This window comes from Coloeus monedula (assembly GCF_965178545.1).
Source record: "Coloeus monedula genome assembly, chromosome: 3".
Classification (NCBI taxonomy): Eukaryota; Metazoa; Chordata; class Aves; order Passeriformes; family Corvidae; genus Coloeus; species Coloeus monedula.
The window spans coordinates 104,212,514-104,235,228 of record NC_138783.1 but is presented as its reverse complement, the minus strand read 5'-3'; the positions used below and the strand labels follow the sequence as shown (position 1 = coordinate 104,235,228).

The following is a 22,715-nucleotide window of genomic DNA, read 5'->3' as shown; positions in this document are numbered from 1 at the left end:
CTCTTAACAAGCTTTGAAGTTGTTCTTAAAATGAAATTTAGGTAAATAATATTCAGTTTATGTTCAGCATTTTGCAGGCTTGATCTTTTTTCTCAAAAATTCATAGAGGTAGGATACTTTATTAATACAATTTTTACTTTTATCTTTTTTTCCCTAGAATTCTCTATTGTTACTTTTATCACATATCCAATTAATTCTTCAGGCAAGATGTTATTACTGTTTCTCTTATTTAGATTTTGTTGGATTTAGACTTTTAGGATTTTTTATGTTTTATTTTTATAGATTTTACTGTTATGAATTTTTCTATTTCAGATATGTCTTCAGAGGAAACTACACAAAGTACAGGTGAGAATTTGCACGAAGAGAGCAAGGTTTCAAGGGAGATGTTTGTTGCATTTGTGTTTGTTGCTTTTTTGTTGGGTTTTTTAGTAATTGGGGTTCGTTTATTCCAAATTATTTTCATACATGATCTTAAAATTTGTATTTATCTGCAGTCTGTATTTTAAGTCTGTATGGTTAGGGCTCCGAGGCGCACTTAACTGACCTGTAAACCTTTCTTTTTCATTCAAAATATTGTATTGCTTACCAAAACTCAAACAGGGCAGATGTATTTTTTAGCATGTATATAGGGGGTTTTGTATATCTATATGAAATGTTTTCTATGCTTTCCGATAACTATTTAAGTTGTTTAACGGAACTAAAATGTACACCCCGTTCCTTAAATACATGACACTTACATGATACATGTTCTTGCAAAGAGTTGCCAGGTTGTATCAGAGAAGACTCAATCCGAAGAACTTGCTACCCCTTCCTTTCCTGATTTTGCCATTTGAAACAAGGTTTATTCCACATCAGTACAGATTCCTCCATGCCTGTATAGGAGCTGGACATCCTGCTATTCTTCGTTGTTAATTGAAAAACACATTTGTAGAACAAGATTGATCTTACACTGGATTGCTCATGTAGAATAGGATAAATGGGAACCACTGTAAAAGCACCCCTTTCTCCTCTGAACAGTAGGGAGCCAGGAGTCGCTGGCTCAGATGGGGATATAAACATATAATTGGATGGATCTTACTCCAGTTGCTGGTTTTGCATTTCCCACACTGAAAGTAACTTCATTTTCTTGTAAATTGTCATGTATTTACACTTTTCCTGGAAACACAGAGTCTGAAATAGAAATAAGAATTTATTTTTGTGACGTGTGTTGTGTAGAGGGATTCCTTGTGGAATACAGGATACCCCAGGAGAGCTTGGGCATCCCAGGGCTGTTGCAGAAGTATCCCTGATGGGGCCTCAGGCTGAAGATAGGCTTGCAAGGCACCTGCTAGCTGGCAGCCTTGAACAGCCTTGGGAAAAGGTACACACTGGTCAGCTCCCCCGCTGCTTAGAGGCTTTCTCGTGGGAAAGGGGCGTGAACTTTGGGAAAAAGTATAACTTGGTGTAATGGAATAATAAAACTGGAGCACGATGCTCAAATCGTATCGGTGTTCGTATTGTGACTCTGGCTGGATTCCCCTGCTCACGGGACCCCCCCTGCTACAGTGTTTTATAGTTTTTTGAAGTTAAAAAGTGAAACTTTAGACTTTCTTTTTGTTTTTTTTAACAGAAGCACTTACAACCACTGATTATTACTCCACCATAACACCAGGTAGGTTTCATCTATCACTACTGATATGTTTTTGTGCTTCAAACACAAAACATCAAGTTTTAAGTTTTTAGGATCACAGAATCGTAAAATTTGCAAAAGACCTCTAAGATCGTCAAGTCCAACCATCAACTTTATTTTACTCTAAACTGCTGTCTGAAAAACTGGGTTTTTTTCTAATAATTTGAATATTACCACCAGCTTACAGTCTGTACCTTCTGATGGCTTATTTATTGATGGTGATAAAACTGATGAAGCATCAAACTTTTACAGTCAAATGTTTGTACCACAGAGAAAGTGGGGAAAAAAAAGCCTTCTCATTTGGTACTAACTAATGATAACAGCAGAAAAAGTAGAATTTAGTTTTTTTCCATTAATGGGGGCCAATCCATCTGCTTAAGTAAGGAAAGTCGTGCTGCCACTTCGTTTTAATGAACAAGTGTAGGAGTTTTGTCTTGGATGCAAATATCTTTCCAGTGCTTTATTTTTATATTATACAACAGAGCCATCTGTTTACAGTACCCTAATTTAGTATCAGTGTTATTTCTCAGCAGTGTAGGTAGTATTAAAAATATAGCAAATATGGAGCAGCCAAAAGCTTGCTGTAACTAAATGAAGGCATGCTCTACTAGATGAGTGTACATGGTTGCTGTCATCATAGTTTGAATTCCATCAGGTAGAGCAGTTTTAGCTTCATGCTATCATATGGAGCCATAGTAGGATCCTCAGAAGCAGATAATGTGCTGCCTAGTGGTTGAATTCTGTGATATTTGAAGAGGTTATTAATTATATGCTAATTTCTATTTAAATTTTTTTAAAAGAAAAAAAATGAAGACCACTTGCATGTAAGTCTTCTGTCAAAACTGTTGCAGAAAATTATTCAAAATTATTAATCAAAGGCAGCATGAATACTTCTGAATACTGAGTCTTGGAAAATGTCATGGTAAGAGCTGTAAAGAGGTGAAGCCTAGACAGTATGTCAAATACTTGCACAAGATAAAGACATTTACATTTCAAACACTGGAATGATTGTAAATACATGTGTTAATATTGGATTTATGTTTAACTTTTTTACTCAGTGGTTGTTTGGTTTTTTTCCCGAAAAATCTATAGCAGGAGAAACCATTGTATGCAACGTAACACGTACCTGTAATTATTCAGGTAAGTGGTTTTCTTTTCCCATTTTTTTAATAAAAATCTTGTCCAACTATTTTATACTCTGAGTAATGAAGCAACATTTAGTTGCCATGTAAAAGCTAGGTCTGTAATAAATTTCCTTGTAAATTTAGAGAGATTTTATATGAATTCTAAAAATATTAAACGGGGGAAGGTTAAGTAGTGTTGAGACTATTGTACTTTTGATCTTTGGTTTCTCAAAGGCACACAATTGCAGATAACAATTACAAAAAAACCCCAAGAAACAAGTATGCTATGGAGTTCTATTAATAGTAACACACAGTGCAGTTTTTCTGTTTTGGGAATAGATTAACGAGAAGGAATTTAGGGACAGCCATCAAAATTAAATATATAGAAAATAATGGAGCTACTGGGCGAGTTTATTTGTTGAAATAGGTGATAAGATGGAAGAACAATTGCACACTATATAAGCTAGTGAAAGTATTCTTATTTCCCTCGTATCAAAACACAAGACAGTAAAATCTTCAATTCTCAAAAAATTTTGCATCTGTGTTTTAGCATTGATTTTACTAACTTTTTTTACTTTTGCTTTTAGTGTTCTATGTGGGCAAGGTAAAGCTTCGGGCAAGTGAAGAAAATAATGCATCACTAAATGTAGCAGTAGTAAGTATTCTTTCTTTTAAAACTTTATTGTGAGGAAGGTTGAAATGAGTTTTTTTGTCTACACTTAAAATACTGATACCTTAACATGATTCTTACTGTGTTTGCAGTACAAGATACTGTTTGCAGTGGATGCAACAACTCTGTTTTAAAAGCTGCTTTGCAGCTAGATTTTAGAATTCCAGCTAAGTTAACTTCCTACAGTAAGGACCTGTATTCTCTGCATGGCCACTGAAAGGAGGGGGAAGCTCTGGGTAATCTCAAGAATTTACCTTTAGGCACACAGGATCTTCCTTTGGAGTTTAATTTAGGCACTTGCCTTTAGAAGATGAGCATCATTAGGTGGCAACTATTTGGGCATAATTAAAGTTGGATTATATCCTGGAATAATTCATGTTGAGACTCTCATAAATAGTTCTGGTTTTTTGTGTTTATTGTCAATTATGCTTTTGCATGATCATTCTATGTTCTTTGGCTTGTGGTTACTGAGTTATTAATTTTGCAATAGGGTTATCTGACATGAGTGTGTCCATTTTTACAACAGAAGAGAGTTTTGAGAGGACAGTGTCATGCCCAGCAAGGACCATATAGATGATTGAGTATCAAGATAATACTATGAGGACAACAATGCTTAATTGTTACAGATGGAAACTGAGGGAAGGAAAAAAGGACCTTGTATCTTTATCCTACACATCCTTGTCAGTCCTCAGTCTGAGATTTCACATGCCAGTCCCTGAAAGCATGAGAGTAGTCAACAACATATGCATGGAGAGCTACTGCACAGCTGCACATGGAGCATCGAGTTTGGGCGGGGATATGCCCCACCTCAACATTATGTTGTGTTTCACTGGTGATAATGCCTACTGAAACTGTCCTAGCGTGGTAACGTTATGCCTGCAGCTTCTGGAAAAACTGGTTTCCATGTCTTGAAACTCTTGCTTTTTAGAAGAGCATTTCTTAGGGGAAGTCAATACCACATATGTTAGATGATGTTTTGCCTCATGGCACTTGCTGCTTGCACGAAATGTAAAAATAACCTGTAATGCTGGCAACCAGAAGAGCATAAGAATGCATATATAGAAAGGGCTCTTAGATAAACCTCAGTGCATCCCCAGACACTAATGCTAGATCATACTTATTTAGCTCAGTTCTGCCATGTCTTTCATGCAGTTCTTGACTTCTCACTGGCAGCATTCTGTCATCTGTTACTTGAGTCTGTTATGGAGCTTGTCTCATTGTTGCACTTAGAGTTAAAAAATTCATTCAGTGTCTGGTCTAAGCTGTCTTTGTTGCAAACTAAGCCAAATTCCTCTTTTTCCAACATACGACATGGTGAGTTCACTGTCCTTTTGCCCCTATCTTTCACAAATCAGATTTTGGGATTTGGTCTATACTAGATCAACAGTTCCTTCCATAAGTTGTGACAACAATGTCATGGTAAATATTTGTTGCAGTGTATTCATGAGAAAATGTGCTTCTTATCTTTGTAATTTCAGCCTATTAAAATGTGTGAAATGAACAATTTTCTTTTAAGACTGAAAATTACTGGCTGTACTTAGCCGTGGGATCTTTTTTCTAACAGATTAATAACATAACCACTCACACTCAAGTCAGAAAATTAATTGAAATTCCAGCACATGCCCCACAAGAACTGAGGTAAGTAATTCTGAATAAGGATTGACATCTTCGTTATATTTGAAAAAGATGAAGTGAGACCTTCCATGTGTTGAGCAGATTTTGTGTTGTTCCTGCACATTAAAAATTTCACAAGTTGTACGTTCTTGCTCCTTAACATAAGGTTAATATTTTTTAGAATACTCTTAGTCAGTTTATGTACCACTGGAGTTTCTTTTAAAAAAATGGTACACCAAATGTTTGTTATAATTTAAGGATTCCAGTCTATCTGGTAGGAAATTAAGAAGAGAACTTTCCTAGCTGCATGTTCTCCAATAAACATTCTTGAAGTCATAGCTATGACTTTATTTTGGTGAGTTTTTTCTTTCCCTGTCTTTATAAGAAGAGGTTTGAATGAGTGAATATTTCCCAAACTTGTCCTGAAAATCACAAAGATGTGATTTTTCAGGACAAATCTTGTTGGTGCAAGAAATGCATTTTTTTTACTCATTCTATTTCTGTGGCTTTGAATATAAATTTAGAATTCTATTCTAAGTAATGCTTGTCAAAATGCAGCATTAAGATTTATCTTTTGTTCTTTTAAATAACATTTACAGTGGGTTGATGTTCAAATGTGATGACAGAGGCTTAAATTTAGTTTGTGTAGTGACTAATAAGTCAGCTCTTCAAATGTTTAATGCTTTGAAATGTGGTTTTACAGTATTAGAACTGGCCTGACTTCAAAAAAATCACTAATTAACTGGAAATTTTTTTTGTCTGTAATTTTTTTTTTATTAAATTGTTGTAATTGTTTTTAGAAACATAACTAAAACTCCTCCATAACAGTAACCTTTCATTTTAAAGCATTTCAGAGTTCAACAAAACCTTGCGAGCAGTAAGTGAGGTAAGATTACCAATTGTTGTTACTGTTTGGAGAACTTTTTTCCAACTTGCTTCTGAAAACGCATCATTCCTGATTTCTCCTTATAAACCAATTTTTTCCTATTTTTGTTTGTCATTACAGTCATCTGTTATGGAATGCAGTGCAGAAAACCAGAGGTTTGTTTCTAAATTTTTAAAGATCAAATATTTAAAAGCTCATATATTGTCTTGTGATCTGTGAAGTATGCATGGCTCTGTAACAGAAGAAAAAGACAAACTTTCTAGGAAGTTCAGAAGTTCAAGAAACAGGCTGGAGAAATATATATAGGTTAACAAAGAAATTCTGATTTCATTATTCTCCTGGCATTCGTGATGTTGAAAAAACCGTTTCGAGTTTGTTGGTTTCGTTTAACCCGAGTGTATTTGATGTACTTCTCATCAGTCTTCTGCTGAAGCACAGGCTTTCCTGTCATATTTCTTCTGCATCTTGCTATTAGCTGAGTCACATAACTGGGAGCACCAGAATTACAGAACTTGTGAATGCAGTGCAATCTTTATGAGGGATTTGCTTGAGACTTCCCAAGTTGCTGTTCTTCAGCTTGAGCAACCAACCATCCTTGGGGTAGGGAAGCCTGAGGAAATAACCAGTTCAGAGTCTGGAAGCCATGGGTTATCAGAATGGCAAAGCCGTTATGGAGAGGTGATCCTGGAAGCCCTGAAACAAAAATAAAATCTCTCAGTTTAATTGCTACTCACCATTAAATTGTCCTTTAAAATTATCAGCTTGGAAACACTGTATTCTAAAACAAAATGTGAAACTTTATTTCCCCAATAAATACTTGAATCTGGACTTTATCTTCCTAGATTAGGGTGAAAGAAAAGTCCAAAACACTAAAATAATATAGACAGAAAGTATTCAGATCACACCCTCATGTCATGTACTGGCAGTTGCTAGGGTAATCTTTTCATTATTATGTGCTGGAAGGAAGCCTTTTCATTCATCTCTGTGTTTGCATTTTCTGAACATGAAGAATTTTTACTGGAGCTTCACTAGTTTGGGCAGGGCTTCAAGTTGTCGAACTGTAGTCGTAAAGGTGGGGTTACATGGTTGAATGAGTCACTGAATTTCTCTCTAAAGTCAAGAAAGAATGCTGTCTTGCCCAGGTGGTGGAAGTTTCATAAACACTGGCATATTTACACTAGCAGTGGAGATTACATTATTATCTTTACAAAATTATCAACTCTTTAATGGCCAACATTGATCAGGGAGGACCCCATTTAAGAATCGCCATAGTAGAGGTAAGGGACAAGTGCCACAAACTGATGTATTGGGCTTCTAATTAGCCTGGAATAGGGGTTTATATGCATTAAAAATATGCCCAAATCTGACAGAGCCTAGGAAAAATGTGCTTTCACACTTAGCATTTGATGTTAGTTTCATGTGTTGTAAAGAGGAGGCAGCTCTGTTTCTTGAGCCTTAAGCTTTTTTCTTCTTATTATAGTACACACTGCAATTTCATAATGAAGCTGGCTGAGAGAAAGAATATAAGCAGTTTAACAGACAAAGCAAAAATAAGCCAACTTGGTAAGTTGTGCTTTAAACACAATCTCATCACAATTTAATGTCTTTACATGTGGTCTTCAAGTAGCTAAGAAGACAAGGTAGTTACTTACTTTTAGATCAAAATATTTTCTGTTTTGAGCAATATAAATACATAAAAATGCAGCCTTCTGATTTTTGGGGGTGTGTGTGATAGAAATAACTTACAAAAATATTTTGGTATAAAATACTGGGTTTAATAGAGCACACTTTGAAAGGATTAGGTGTAAAATAAGCTGAGAACATGTCTTGCTGAAATGACAATCTGAATTGAAAGGATTGTTAAGTAGCCAAATTTTCTTAGTGATGTTGTGACAGGATGGAGTAGTGGCTCATACCATTTGTCTCTGTTTCAAAAGTGTTGCTTTTTGGTTTGTTTAAAATTGAAAAAAAAAAAGAGAACTCTGAACTTGTCAGGCATTGAACAAAAATCTAGGGGTATGGCAATATTCTGACTGGTCAAGAGTTCTTTTGTTTTGCAAAACTAATTTCATAACAAACTTCAAAATAAATTATGTTGTTTAAAGACTTAATACACATGGTTAAATATTCTACTTAATGATGTTAGCAGTTGTTATGCTTAAGGATAATGGTTCTTTGTCATCTCAGATCAATGCTGCTGTTCATCACTGAAGTATTGTTCCTTGACTGCTGAAGAATTACAAATGTAGTAAGTATAAATACAAAATTTGACTTGCTAATTTCCTAAATTTTCTAATACTTTGCTAGAGTAAACTTCCATGCTTTAGTGTAATAGGCAGAAAGGACTCCACAAGAAAAAGCTGACCAGCATTTTCCAGTGTAGCTCACTTCTGTTTCCTCCCTTTTTCCCTTTTTCCCTTCCCTCCCTTCTTATCCCTTTTTTTTTTTCACTTTTTTCCCTGATGCATCTAGCTTTTGTGTTCAACAACAGCTCACCTTCAGAACAGGCAGCAAAGACAGTAGCAGTATTTATTTATGGACTTGCTAGTTAACAACTACAGCAAAATAGAATGTAAGAACCCTCTAAATATTAGAGCATGAAACATCCAATCTGATTGGTTTTAAAATACACATTATTAGTATTATGTCCATATAATTCATATATATTCCGCTATTATAATTCATTTTCTTTAAAGTAGAAACAATGCTAAATTTAACATGGATTTTTTTAACCTTTTTTTCTTTTACAGTACTATACAAGTGCCACCTCATTCCATATGGGTTCCTTCCCCTCATTCTCTTTCTCTCCCTAAAAAGACTTTCTTCAAATCTAATTCTTTTATTCCCCCCACTATACTTTCTGCTAAACAAAGCCCCACAGTTAGACCGCTGATCCCACCATTCACAGAAATTTATTTTTCTGGAACTCTCTCCACACCTCCCCTTACAAACCCTTTCTCTGAAACTTCTGTGTCTTCCACCAGTGTTACCACTACACGTTCCTCTTCTGAATCTCCTACTCCACCTACCATGCCAACTGTTTCTTCCATAACTTCCAGTAAATCCATCACTGTTCCCACAGCTGCAACAGAATCTGTCACTAATGCTGCCTTCTCAATTAAATCTGATGCTGTACACCTTAACAAGACTTTTACAATACTTTCTCCTTCTGTAGGTTTCACTAAACATTCTGCACTTTCTTCTTCTGAGCCCCACAAACTTCCAATTATAAATCGCCACTTTGAGGCTATAACCAAATCTGTTGCACAAATTCCTCCTGCTACAACCCAACTTATATCTGGTAGCAAGAATGTTAGTACGGTACCTATTGTTCCCCTTACTCCTTTCACAATATCTTTGACCCCTACTGTTAGTCCTGTCAACCATTCTGTCTCAGCTTCTCGTCCTCATTCTACTGCTGATGGCCGTGGGACCCCAGGTAAATATGACAAATAAATAATTCTTTGTTTTGAATGCCATATTCTGGATTTACTTTGAAACTTCATTAAACAGCATTATATATATGAGAGGTGACCTTGCAATTATTGTGAATTCCTTTGGGTGGGGGTAAGGGTAAGAATGCTCTACAGAGGGATCTGGGCAGGCTGGATTGATGAGCCAAGGCCAGTTGTATGAGAGGCTCAACGAGGCCAAGTGCAGGGTCCTGCACGTGGGTCACAGAAACCCTGGGAAGCAGTCCAGGCTTGGGGAATAGTGTCTGGAAAGCTGCCCGAAGGAAAAGGACCTGGTAGTTCTGGCTGACAGTGGCTGAACATGAGCCAGCGGTGCCCAGGTGGCCAAGAAGGCCAGTGGCACCTGGCCTGGATTAGCAATAGTGTGGCCAGCAGGATCAGGACAGCGATTGTCCCTCTGTATTGGGCACTGGTGATGCCGCACCTTCAATCCCATGTCCATTTCTGGACCCCTCACTACAAGAAAGACATTGAGGTGCTGGAGTGTATCCAGAGAAGGGCAACGGAGCTGGGGAAGGGTCTGGAGAAGAGGAGACTCAGGGATGACCTTATCACTCTGTACAACTCCCTGAAAGGAGATTGTAGCTAGGTGAGGGTCGGCCTCTTCTCCCAGGCAACCAGTGACAGGATAGGAGTGCCCAGGGGAGGTTCAGGTTGGACATCAGGAAGAATTCAGGAAGAATTTCTTCACTGAAAGGGTTGTTAAACATTGGAATGGGCTGCCCAGGGGTGTGGTGGAGTCCCCATCTCTGGAGATGTTCAAGAAACAACTGGATATGGCACTCAGTGCTCTGGTCTAGTTCACAAGGTGATGTTCAGTCAAAGGCTGGACTCAATGGTCTTGGAGGTCTTTTCCAATCTAAATGATTCTGTGATTCTGTTCTATGTGAAAACCCTGAGACAACTCTCATTTGATGTGCATGTATTTTAAAATACATTCTGATGCCTTTGGCTGTGGTAATACCTCACCCTACACACTGGTTTATAACTGTCATAGGGAGGTACTGTGCTAAGTTCCCAATAGAACAAATGCTTTTTGGACAGAAAAAAAATAAGTCAGAGAGAAAGGCAGATTTTTTTTTAAACTATTTTAATATTTAAAATATCACAAAATAATGTTGGATCGTCCTTAAAATATTATTACTGACTGGGAATATTGTTACTGGCTATGTATTTTCTTATGAAGATTGTACACATCTTTATAAGCTTCTTTTCAAATTTCTGACACTCTCAGAAATTCAGTTGCTAAAAATTCAAAATAATAGGTTATTTAATATATTAATGGTCTGATGAGAGGAACTTTGAAATCAATAAAATGTGAAATTAATGTTGGCAATTTGAAACCTTGCCTTATGTTTTCATGAGATTTAAATTACTGCTCACTGCAAAGTAGCTGATAGGGAGGAATTATATAACTCGTTGAGAAACCTTACAAGTAGTGATATGGTTTTTTGATCAAGAGAACTGTTTAATTTTTCTGCTTTTCCAAGCTTACTTCATTTGTTGAACACAATGTTTAACTTTTCATTTGTCACAGGAAAAACTCTCTCAGCTACTACAGATACAACTTCCGAACACACTACCATTAGTATTGCCACAGCTGAGCAAATCGTGTCCAAAATAGAAAATGATTTAGCAGCTGGAAAAGTAGAGCCAAAAGATGTAGAAAGGATGGTTAGTGAGGTGAGCGGTATCCTCACTGCTTCTCAGCCATTACCACTGCAAATTTCTAACAGGTAGGTCATTTTGGCAATAGATTACAGGATGTCTTCATAAAATGTGTTCAGCAAGTTTCGCTTTTTCATAATCCAGAAGAATTTTTCTTATTCTTTAATGTAGTTATTCAAAATGGAAGGACAAGCATTCTAATGTTACCAGCTGTACTGTAATATAATGCCATGGAAAACGTTGGGGTTTTTTTGTGTTGACACCATAATAAGTGAGCATTTTACACTACACTTGGATTATTGCTCCATAACCATAACTTGCCTCAGAATTTTGGATGTATGTGCTTGGTAATACTAAGTATACTTTTTATTTGACAGAATTATAAAACTGGTGGACTATATTGGCTTAAAACTGAACTTATCGACATCATCTGCTGAATTTGTCTCCCCTTCCTTGGCTCTGGCAGTTGTCAAAACCAACAGAATCCGCTCCAACCAAATGTCTTTTGCTGTCCAGGACTCAGCTGATCTCCAGGTTACAAAATGCTTACAATACTTACAAATTTTCAAATTTTTTTTTAAAGTGTTTATGGTCTTATATTTATATGAACATGAGTTTGTTATTTGTTTATGTCAGTTTCAGGATCTTTAGTTCGTGTTATTTTCAGACTTTTTTTTAAGCCCTCCATAGTTTTTCCTTTAATTTTCAACTGTGTAAGTAGGTGTAAAATGGCAGCTGACTTAGCAGAAACTGGCAGAACTAATAAGCTGTTGGAGAGGTTACAGCTAGAACACCAGAATGGACAAAGTGCTTGGCAAAGAATAACTTTGCCTCAAATCCCCTGAATTATGAGTCATTTGTTCAACCACCATGACAGTGCTGAAATTTGTCAAGGAATGTTGCCAGATGGCTTCATCTGTTTGAAAGAAATAATTGCAGAGGGTTCCAGGAAAGAACTACCATGTATGTTGCTTGGATAATGATGCTCAGATGTTTGTCACTGATGGCATCTCACCAAGAAAGAAGTGCTTAGAAAGTTTGGTTGGATCCCCTTTATCTCATTCAAAACCTCCCTCCTGGCAGAGAAAATAATAATTTGGACAATACCAGCCTAGGAGGCTTAATCAAGGAGAGATGGAAAGTTTTGGACAAATTTTGGGATATTCTGCCTCCTCAGAGAAGAAAATAGCTTAATGTATTGTGAGACATAAGTAGTACTGAAACTTTTCTGTGTTACTGAAAATGATGTAAATGTTTAACATTTGAGTTATTTTCTATTTCTTAGCATTATATAGTGCATGAATGTGAGGTGACTAGGAGGTAGTAGTGCTGACATACAGGTATTTGCTAAGGAATGATTTTTTATTGCATGGCACTGGCAATGAAACACTGAAAATTTTCAGTAAGTATCATCTACTTCAAACTAGAGCAACAGGAGTGCTTTTGTGGAATTGATTCAGGATTTCTTTGGGGTCTGTCTACACCGGTGATCTCCAAAGTGGGGTTTGAGTACTCAGGGTGTGCACACGACAGTCCATTGCAGTGTGGGAAAATGTTATTTATATGATCAATAAATAAAAAATACATTTCCAAAAATAATTTTTTATCTCCTTTAAAAATTTTTATTTTTATAACTTAAGTAATATATTAATACAGTAATACATACATGTAACTTCTGGATGAGTATATATTGGGGTTCATGCTCAAAAACTTTTAGGGGATGCATGGTGAAAAACATTTGGAGTGTGCTGTTCTAAACAGAAGAGTTAAACCAAGTTGTTAGGGCACTGTGGGGAGTTCACACTGTTACTCTTATTACAGCCATTCTTTGAATACTCAGATAAATTCTTTCTGCAGTACTACTAAGGTTTCACATCTCCCAGGAACACTGAGGTGATGATATTTGTGTGTAAAGGACTAATGTGCAACAAGAATGTTGAGAGATTTTGTACTAAACAAAGCACCCTGGCCTGTAAGCACAGCACATAAAATGGGTGAAAGTTCAGATCCCTTTCTGTACAATATTAGTTCACTAAGTTCTTGAGTTATCTGAATTGTAGCTTATCTAGTTTATTTTTAATTTTTGCCAGATGATCAAAAAGTTAGGGTTTATGTTCTTATCTAAACATAAACATAACCTACTGAACTTAAAAATGTATTGACAAATAATGGCTATTTACACTTTTTCTGAATTCTGACATACTTCCTGCAGGGTATAAAAATTCTTGGCCTTAGCAGGCTTTCATGCTGTGAAATGTTGATCTCCCTACACAGTTACATAAACCTACCGGGGTTGTTGCTCTTCACCTTTTCCAAATCAATGCAAAACACACAGTGGTGTGTCATGTCCGTGTAGGCAAATGCTTAAAGCCAGATTATTTTCAATGGTAGGCAGACCTGAAATGGAATGCATCCTTTTCAGTCCTGTCAATGCTATTTATGCATTGGAGCAGGAGAGGAATGAGAGCAGCAGTGAGTTTGTGACAGTGATTAAAGAGATGTTTATTTTGAAGTTTTAAACTGAAAGTAAGTCATAATTTATTTATTTGGAGACTGAAACGAAGCGTAATCCTGGTGTTTATTTTTCAGATCTCTCTAGGAGTTCAGGCAATTCAGAATTTAAATACTCTTGGATCAATTACACTTCCTTCATCATTGCTGGCAAATTTGCCCACTGAAGAGTTGGACTTGGCTTCTAGAATTATATTCAACTTCTTTAAAAAGACCACTGTGTTTCAGGTATTTTTTTGGCCCACTGTTCATAAGGCTTTTAAACTCAAGCTTAGAGCAAAATATCTTTTTTCCCCACAAAACACGTTTTAAAACTTCTGACTTAAAAAGTAATTATTTTTGTCCAGTGCTTACATCACATAGTAAATGAGCTTGTGGATGCTGTACTCTACTATTGTTTCCTTTAAGATTTTAAAATCTGGCACATTTTTTGTCATTCCAGGATCTGTCCTTGAAGAATGCATCTTTAATCAGCAGTGTAGTATCATCAAGTGTTGCTAACCTCAGCATTAGCAACTTAAAGGCAAATGTTACTGTCATTTTGCAGAATATCAAGCCTAATCAGGTATGATTTACATTATGGCAGACTTAAAGTACAGTTTTGTTGCCTCCACTGAAGCTGTTGTAGTGGAAACACTGTACTAAGAATACCAGTGAGTTTGTTCTGCTTTACTAGTGTGGGCATTTCATCTTCACCTGGACATTAAAAATCACTCTTTTTTGCTTATTTACCACTGGTATACATTTTAGCTCTCAAATAGGATAAGGTAATTTTGCTCTATCACATATGCATCCAGTTTTTATCTTTCTTACTTACACTTCTGTTTTATTCTACAAAGAATAAAAACTCTTAGATGGAAGACTGACAGTGTGGTTTGTTAGAGATGTTTCAGTCATGACATTTGTGGGTGCCACATGGCCAGAAAATAAGGAAAACTGAAATTTTCCCTAAGAAAATGGCACAGGATTGTGTCATCTAGAAGTATTAGGACTCTTATACACCATCTCTTTCTGAAAGGAGCATCAAGGATTAAAGTCTTTTATATCTTAAGAGTTTAAAATCCTAAATTACTATAAACTAAAAAATGTAAGGATTCCACTAATGCACCTGAAGCTTTTTTCAGGAGCTGGCTTAGTGACATCTTTACTTGTTTTGACATAATAATGAGTTTTGAGATATAACTGTAGAAGTATCAGTATTTATAACAATGTGTATTACTGCTGGTATTTATGGAATTTGTATGTGTGTGGGGAAATCAATATGTAAATGTTTAACATCATGATAGTAGGAAGTGATCAAATATTTGTAAATGAAAAGGTTTTCCCTTTTCTGTGTGGTTGTGACTTCAAAAGTTATGAAGTCCAGAAGGATGAGAAATCCCAAGAAGTTGTATAGTGTGGGAAGACAATGAAAAAGCATTCAAAAGGTTCTACCAGGAACAGAATCTTTGCATAAGCACAAGAGCTAGCTCCTGTATGGTGACTTCAAATTTGTTCAGCATATTTTTACATGCAGTTTGCAATATTAATCCATTTTATGCACCTAAATTAATTTTGCATTCACGTAGATCAGGCAGATTTGCTGTATACAGTGTTTATTCTTGCCAGCATTTTGTAGATAATTCATAAATCATTCAATCCTAAACTCACAGTTTAGTAAGATTTTTTATTCTTTTTACTCCTAAACAGGATAATTCAACGGTTAGATGTGTTTTCTGGGACTTCAATAAAAATGGTAAGTACTTGAGATCACCCAAGATGCTGTGGTGTTTTAGCTATGTTAATTCATGTTAATATAAGTAAAGCCTTTAATGAACAAAGCTGCTTTTTTTAACAGATGGACATGGAGGCTGGTCACATGCAGGTTGCATAGTTAAAGAAAGTAGAGTAAATGAAACAGTCTGTTCATGCAACCATCTCACAAGTTTTGCAGTTTTGATGGTAAGTATTTTAAAAATTATGCAATCTTACCCTTATTTAAGAACACATTTAACCTTCTGTTGTCTTAAGTAAGTGAAGACTCAATAAGCACAAACTACCTAATAAATAATACTCAGTTCTGCTGGCTTCAGTGTTAGTACAAATAGCATACAATTACTCATATGCTTAAACTGTTTGTTAAATGGGAGTCCATGACTTCCACCGGAGGAAAAAAAAATTCTCAAGTGCTGCAGCTTTTACATTTAGACAGCTGTTTATATTCTAGGAAATAAAATTTAGGATAAATCAAATTTAAAACAGGGTTTTAATCAAATGGGTTTTCACAATTAGAGTCAGAGAATAATAAAATAATATCTCAAGTTGGAAGGGACCCATAAGGATCATGGAGTCCAGCTCCCTGCTCTTTACAAGACTAGACTGGCTTTTTTGTTTTTCTTCTAACTTTTTATAAGAGCCATGATGAAAAGAGTGAATTCCTTTTTTAAAATTATTTTTAAGTGCAGAGGAAAAGTTGTATTTTTGTTTATTTTGGTGTTTTTTTATCTTTTACCATTAAATCAACATGTTCTCTGAAATTAACTTCTGTTTCTGTTTTAGGACTTGTATGGAAAGACTCCTTTGAATCCCACACAAGAATTGGTACTGACTTTTATATCGTATATAGGCTGTGGCCTCTCTGCAATTTTTCTTTCCGTTACTCTTGTGACCTACATAGCCTTTGAGTAAGTACCCATTCGACTAAGCTCCCATTATTCTTCAATTGGGATTGATTATAGTCTTCATTGCGAAATCCTTTTCAAAAATTAAGGATTCTGTCTCCACAAACAATGCACAGCGTTGGGCTTTTGATGGGATACTCTCTCTTTGCTGATGAGGGTGAAAGAGCAGGAGGCTGCTGTCCTGCTGAAGTTCTTTATTTCGTAGTCCCATAGTCTTCTGAAGGCAGAGTTTGAAGGGGTTACATAATAAGGCCAAGCAGTAACAGCAGCAGCAGCAGGCAAACAAGTAGAAAACCAGCTTCTTCTTTTTCTTCTTTTCTAAACTTACAGAAGTGTGGATTATATTTGTTAATTGACCAATAAAATTGACACGATTCTAGTTTTTCTTTTCTTAACTTATCTTGGTCTAATTCTAATAGTCATAAATCTTACACAATTATTACACAGCTATTACCCAGATTTGTGTATATAGTTTCTATCAGCTCTTCTTGTTTATGTGAATAATCTAATTGTTTATCTAAAACATGTGAACAGTATAGTTCTATCTGTGTTTTGTCTAAAGTAAAGAAATTCTGTGAAAAGGTAACTCTGCTGCAGTAAGAACCGTGTTTAAGATTTCTTTGCTGCAGCTTTTCAATGTTTAAAGCACTTTGCATATATTTCTACTAAAAGTTAAAAATCTATATTCTGTTTCACTTTGGTGTGACTTCATGTATCTCAGCTTATCCAAAGGTTTTAATTCAACCCCTGTGCTTTGGCTTTCCTCTGGGCCTGGGTCCAGAGGAGCTCTCACTCCAACAGCACAGATTTGTCCAGTTCACCAGGAAGGTGTTGATTCATTCTTCAGAAATGTTAATCTTACGAACAAGTGAATTATCATGAGGCTCTATGCAGTAAGATGTGAAGAAGTATCACTCTGAAATATTTTATAATGGATTATCATAGTAGAAGTGTGAAGGAATGTATTTAAGATACAACATATAAAAAGCAGTGCAGAATTTTATCATTTTTAAAAGCATTTGTATTCTTTCTTTATTCTCTCATTATTCTAAGACTGGGACTTGTGTCTATCAAGGCTTTAGATGTCCAGTCAAAAGCTTGATCTAGTTTAGCAATAAGGAACAGTCACATTTTGGGTTTGGGTAGCAATGTAACAAGAATTCCAACATACAATGTAAAACAAAAAAATAGCCATGGCACTAAACACTTAATCTCCAAGTTATTGTTGGTATTTATGTAACCTTTTCTAAAAACGTTATTTATACAGACCGTGAATTTGGAAATATGTTGTGAATTATTCTCTCCGTGTATAAATGCAACACACAAAGCATTGTATATGAATGAAAATGTAAAATTTTCTTTTTCCTGGCCTTTGTGAATGCCAAGGACTGCGTGAGAGGAAGTAAGCCAGGGATCCACGGACAATTGATGTCATCTCACTAATTTATTTTTTTCTTTAGGAAAATCCGGAGAGACTACCCCTCCAAAATACTTATTCAGCTGTGTGCTGCATTACTTCTACTCAACTTAGTTTTTCTCCTTGACTCATGGATTGCACTGTATGATACCCGAGGTCTATGCATTGCAGTTGCAGTGTTACTTCACTATTTCCTCTTGGTTTCCTTCACCTGGATGGGCCTGGAAGCTTTCCACATGTATCTGGCCCTTGTGAAAGTCTTTAACACCTATGTACGGAAATATATTCTTAAATTTTGCGTTGTTGGTTGGGGTATGTATTTTTTTTTCCATCTGTATGCTAAATAGATAAATCCTCTTATCAAGTATTGCAGTGAGTGTGACACAGGTCAGAAATGAAAATTAGGCAATCATTAAATGTTATATGTGTTCCACCTTTCTGAGTCATGGAGTCCCCCCAGCTGCAGAACTGAAGCTTCTGCAATGCAAAGTGATAATAAGTGTTCCTTGTGCTAGTACAATAGAACCAATTTTGAGTGTGCACGCTTCCATTATTTTGAGAATAAATGCCACTGAATATATATATTCCCTTTCTGGAATAGCACTGTTGCTAACTGTCATGGGTTAGCAGGACCAAACCACTACACTAACAAAAATCAGCAATCTAACTGGATAAAAAAAAAAATCAGATCTAACTGGATAGAGGATGAAGAGATTCTGGGCCTGATTTTTATCTCTTAAATGTTTCTTAAAGCATATGTAAGAAAGAAAATCGGTCATGCTGTAAGAGATTTTAAATCAGTTTCAAGACAAGTGTTGGTTTATTCAGAAAGTTTTGGAGCTGGCTGTGGAGGACTGTTCTTGTTTGTTTGCAAGTTGTGCTCCTGAGCAGTCTGAATCCTGCAATTTTTCAGACAGCTAATAGTCAGCAGAACTCAACAGATAAATTTCAGAAACAAGTTGTAGATTTCATAGAAAAATATAATAATTTCAAGTCCTCATAATACTGTCTCTGTTAGGATTTTTACATATGTGTTTGTTCATAATCTTTTAGGGTTACCAGCAGTAGTTGTGTCCATTGTGTTGGCAGTATCACCAGATAATTATGGACTTATAACCACTGGAAAGGTTTCAATAAATGGACCTGATGAATTGTGAGTTAAAGGGAGGTGCTTTTGGGGACGTGGGGGTGGGGGATGGAAGAAGATCCTCCAAACTGCTTTTCTTTAGAGTAAAAGTGGGGAAGGGAAAGAAGCAATGGTAGTCCTTTGAAATGGCATAACTCTACAATATCTCATGTGTTTTAGGTTTATTGCCTATATGAAGGCCTGGATCCTTTGGCCAAAAAAATACTTTTTTTCTAAAAAGGCAAAAATGGTTTGCATGTGCAACAAACAAAAAGTTTGTCTATGTTCATTTCACTTAACTTCTGTTTCTCATAACAGTTGACAGACTGTTCTTTTGTTCTAGCTGTTGGATCAAAAATCGAATTGTCTTCTATATTACTGCTGTGGGATACTTTTGCCTGATATTCCTGATCAATATCAGCATGTTCATTGTTGTGCTGATCCAGCTCTGTCGTATCAAAAAGAAAAAACAACTCGGTGCTCAAAGGAAAACCAGTATCCAAGACCTTAGGAGTGTTGCTGGCCTCACTTTCTTGTTGGGAATTACTTGGGGGTTTGCTTTCTTCACAGTAAATGAGGTATTTACTTACCTCTTTACCATTTTCAACACTTTGCAAGGTAAGTTTGTCCTCCATGTAACAGCCTCCTAAGTATAATATAACAAACCAAACATTTTGAAATCCCATTTTCTTGATTCAGCAATACAAATTTAACTCTGGTATGTACTGTAACATGTTAATTATTTACTGTAATACTAAAATGCAGTTTATGCAATTATGATAAGGTACCGAAAAACTAGGTACTATTTATATACATATGGTATATTTATAAATATTATCGTTTTAAAAGTGTATGGAAACCAGATATCCCTGGAAGCGACTGTGTTTCACTAATAAACAGATGAATTTTGAATACTCAGTTACTCTAAGTGTTCATGTTATAATGCAATTAATGTAGTGAAAACTATCATTTCTTCAGTTCCCCTAAAGCTTCTGGGGGAGGTTTGACATTCACCAAAGGGTCATTGAGACAGGCAAGGCTGCAACATCTAAAAGTTAGTGACCCAACTTCTAAGCATGGCTTATATAGTCCTTAAGAACATAAGGGAAGTAGATATGAAAACATAAGAGTTTTGCAAAGGCCAGGGTGCTACTGGACATATCCAAAAGCAGAGTTGCTGCAAAGGCTTTTATATAAATAGAAGATATTGTAGCTGTCCACAGTTATCTAAATATACCTGAATTGCACTTCTGAAGTTCGGATCCAAACTGCTTAAATGGCACTTAGATGACTGACTGTACGATTTCCCAGAGAGACTAAAGCAATGAAAATTGCAGTTCAGTGTATACACCTCTCCCCTATTTGCTGTGTTGATTTACTGTTATTTATTATTCATGTTAAACCTAATACAGCTGTTTCCCCCTGCAGATTGGAAATTGTGCAAAGACTGAGTGCCGCTTTCCCTTAAAGGGGGACAATTATGATGAACTTTTAAGCAGGGAAAGTTAGATGCCACCCTGTGTCAGTTAGTAGTGAATGAGAAATAGACAAAGAGACTGTAAATGAATGAGCACCATCCCTTCTAGAAAATATTTGAAATTGTGGTAAAGGGAGTACCATTTATTATTATTATTTTAGAAATTAGTTATTTTCTTTGTATGAGTGCTCAAAATTTTGTAGCATTGGTGGTAACAGGTTAGCTGCTAATAAAAGATGTAACAGTGTCACACCATGTGCTAAAAAAGCTTCATAGAAATCTGACAGTGTGGTATCACACCTTCTCTTTGACATTATGAATTCTTTTCCAAAAGCATTAAGTAAATTTCAAGATCAACAGAATTTTTCCCCTCTTATTTGATAGAAGGAAACTGTATGCATTTTATGCATTTGATTGTATTTGTTGTTTTGTCTTTTGTGTGTATGATTCCTCTAATCTATGTGAGGAAAAAGTACTCTGCAGTGTTCAGAGTTGTAAACTTTTTCAGCAAAGAAAGGTATCATTACTTTTTAGTAGAAATTAAAAAGAAATGAAAGAAAATGAAAGCATTGTTCATTAAGAAGTAGTAAAAGTGAGTTTTGCAACAGTCTTCTATGTTATTCCTTTGCAGGGTTCTTCATTTTCATCTTCTATTGTGTAACGAAAGAGAATGTCCGCAAACAGTGGAGAAGATATCTTTGTTGTGGGAAATTCAGGCTGGCTGAAAACTCAGGTAATTTTTTTTTAACTTCTGAATCCTTATATTCAGTGTTAAGTTCCTGGTATTTTGTAATAATTACCAAAAAAAAAAAAAAAAAAAAAAGGGAGGGCAAATAATCATATTGCTGCAGTTGCAGTTCTAGTTTATTATCCAAGATACAATAAACCTCCAAAATGATACTCTTTAAAGGTGGTAGCTGGTGCAGTTCTTGCATGTTTACATGCTGTTGCCTTAAGCTGTTAACTGCTAAGAGTTGACCTCTTCCACTGCAGGGTAAAGTCATGTCTTTGCAGAAGATTTTGGTCAGTTAGAAACGGTAAGATTTGTTCCAGCTTCTGGGTCAGCAGTAGTTTTACCAGTGGCTTCCACAGAAACAAAGTGAAACATGGTTTAAACCAAAAAGACATTAATTACTTTTTGTTATTTTGTTACTCAGTAGTTGTCATCTTGTAAAGCTATATACTTTTTACACACTTTCACTTAGAGGATCAACTGCACTTTAGTTATTTTTCTGATCTGATCTGCAGTTGTAAAGCTGTGACAGTTGTCTGCTTGTATTTTAAAAAGGGACAAGAGAAAAGGAACTAGATTTAAATAATTTTAAACATAAAGAGTCATTAAATTCTTAGGAGAGTATAATTCTGTCTAGAATACTGGAAGAAGTGTGTAAAGTCTTGGTTTTATATCAATTCAGTTGCATTATTAACTATATTTTTATATAGTGCTTGTATGAGTTGTGTTATTTTCGGTGTCCTGTATCTGTTGTAGACTGGAGTAGAACTGCTACAAATGGTTTAAAGAAGCAGACTGTAAATCAAGGAGTATCCAGTTCTTCCAATTCCTTACAATCAAACAGTAACTCCACTAACTCTACAACACTGCTAATGAATAATGATTATTCAGTCCATGCAAATGGAAATGGTAAGTATACTGCAAAACAGTATTTCTTCAGAAGCAAAATTCTCCATCCTTCTTGTTCTAACATAGTACTGTCTTCTGAACTACTGCCCTCTGCTCTGTTCCAGAAATGCAGGTGCAAGTAGCACTGTGCTCAATTTCACTTGCAATTTGCTGTGGCTTATTTGTCTGCTGAGAAAACTAGATATGAATCACCACTGATTATACTTACTGAAAACTGATCTTTCTTTCGGTGAACATAATCTAGTTCTTCACATTCTTGCAGGGCACGTCATGCTGCTGACTTGAGCTCTCAGTAAAGACAATCAATTTTTCAAACTGAAAAATAACTTACGAATCTGTAATGTATAAAACCCTAAGTCAAGCAAAACTCAGAGAACATTACTCCTGTGCGCCTGAGGTATTTTTCCCAACTGATCAAGAGCTGAGGCTAAGAAGTCATGTCATCAACTAGAATGTTTATTATGAAGTTGATGAGCATGCTTGGAGAGGCTGTGTTGTCCTCATTTCTTGGCCTATGCTGTCAGAAGGCAGCACATAATCAACAGGATAATATCAGCTGATAACCTCTCAGATGTACAGAGTAAAAGCTATGGAATTCATACGTGGGTTAGAGGTTACTCTTCCTTTGAGTGTACTAACTGCATGTTGCAGAGAAATCACAACACTTCAGGAGATGGCATTGGGACATGCCCTGAACAGCTTTCCAAATTGAGTTTGTTTTTTGGTTTTTTTTTACATTCCTTTGTAAAATCTCCATTTGGACATCATATAATGCAAT

General features: G+C 35.9%; 1 protein-coding gene across 1 annotated transcript in view; it reads left to right on the top strand.

Moving 5' to 3' along the window:
• The window catches only part of ADGRG2 (adhesion G protein-coupled receptor G2), a gene marked incomplete at both ends in the record, with an annotated part of 46,275 nt that overhangs the window by 21,146 nt on the left and 2,414 nt on the right, over positions 1 to 22,715 (top strand). The window contains 23 exons of the mRNA XM_082278928.1: positions 158 to 202; positions 313 to 345; positions 1,610 to 1,651; positions 2,762 to 2,809; positions 3,381 to 3,448; positions 5,028 to 5,101; positions 5,924 to 5,963; positions 6,084 to 6,118; positions 7,444 to 7,526; positions 8,151 to 8,211; positions 8,714 to 9,402; positions 10,974 to 11,172; positions 11,482 to 11,638; positions 13,694 to 13,843; positions 14,058 to 14,180; positions 15,305 to 15,350; positions 15,453 to 15,556; positions 16,154 to 16,278; positions 17,736 to 18,004; positions 18,746 to 18,845; positions 19,162 to 19,436; positions 20,927 to 21,028; positions 21,785 to 21,937. Of these exons, the coding sequence (XP_082135054.1) occupies positions 158 to 202; positions 313 to 345; positions 1,610 to 1,651; positions 2,762 to 2,809; positions 3,381 to 3,448; positions 5,028 to 5,101; positions 5,924 to 5,963; positions 6,084 to 6,118; positions 7,444 to 7,526; positions 8,151 to 8,211; positions 8,714 to 9,402; positions 10,974 to 11,172; positions 11,482 to 11,638; positions 13,694 to 13,843; positions 14,058 to 14,180; positions 15,305 to 15,350; positions 15,453 to 15,556; positions 16,154 to 16,278; positions 17,736 to 18,004; positions 18,746 to 18,845; positions 19,162 to 19,436; positions 20,927 to 21,028; positions 21,785 to 21,937 (3,021 nt within the window). The remainder of the gene's footprint in view (positions 1 to 157; positions 203 to 312; positions 346 to 1,609; positions 1,652 to 2,761; positions 2,810 to 3,380; positions 3,449 to 5,027; positions 5,102 to 5,923; positions 5,964 to 6,083; positions 6,119 to 7,443; positions 7,527 to 8,150; positions 8,212 to 8,713; positions 9,403 to 10,973; positions 11,173 to 11,481; positions 11,639 to 13,693; positions 13,844 to 14,057; positions 14,181 to 15,304; positions 15,351 to 15,452; positions 15,557 to 16,153; positions 16,279 to 17,735; positions 18,005 to 18,745; positions 18,846 to 19,161; positions 19,437 to 20,926; positions 21,029 to 21,784; positions 21,938 to 22,715) is intronic.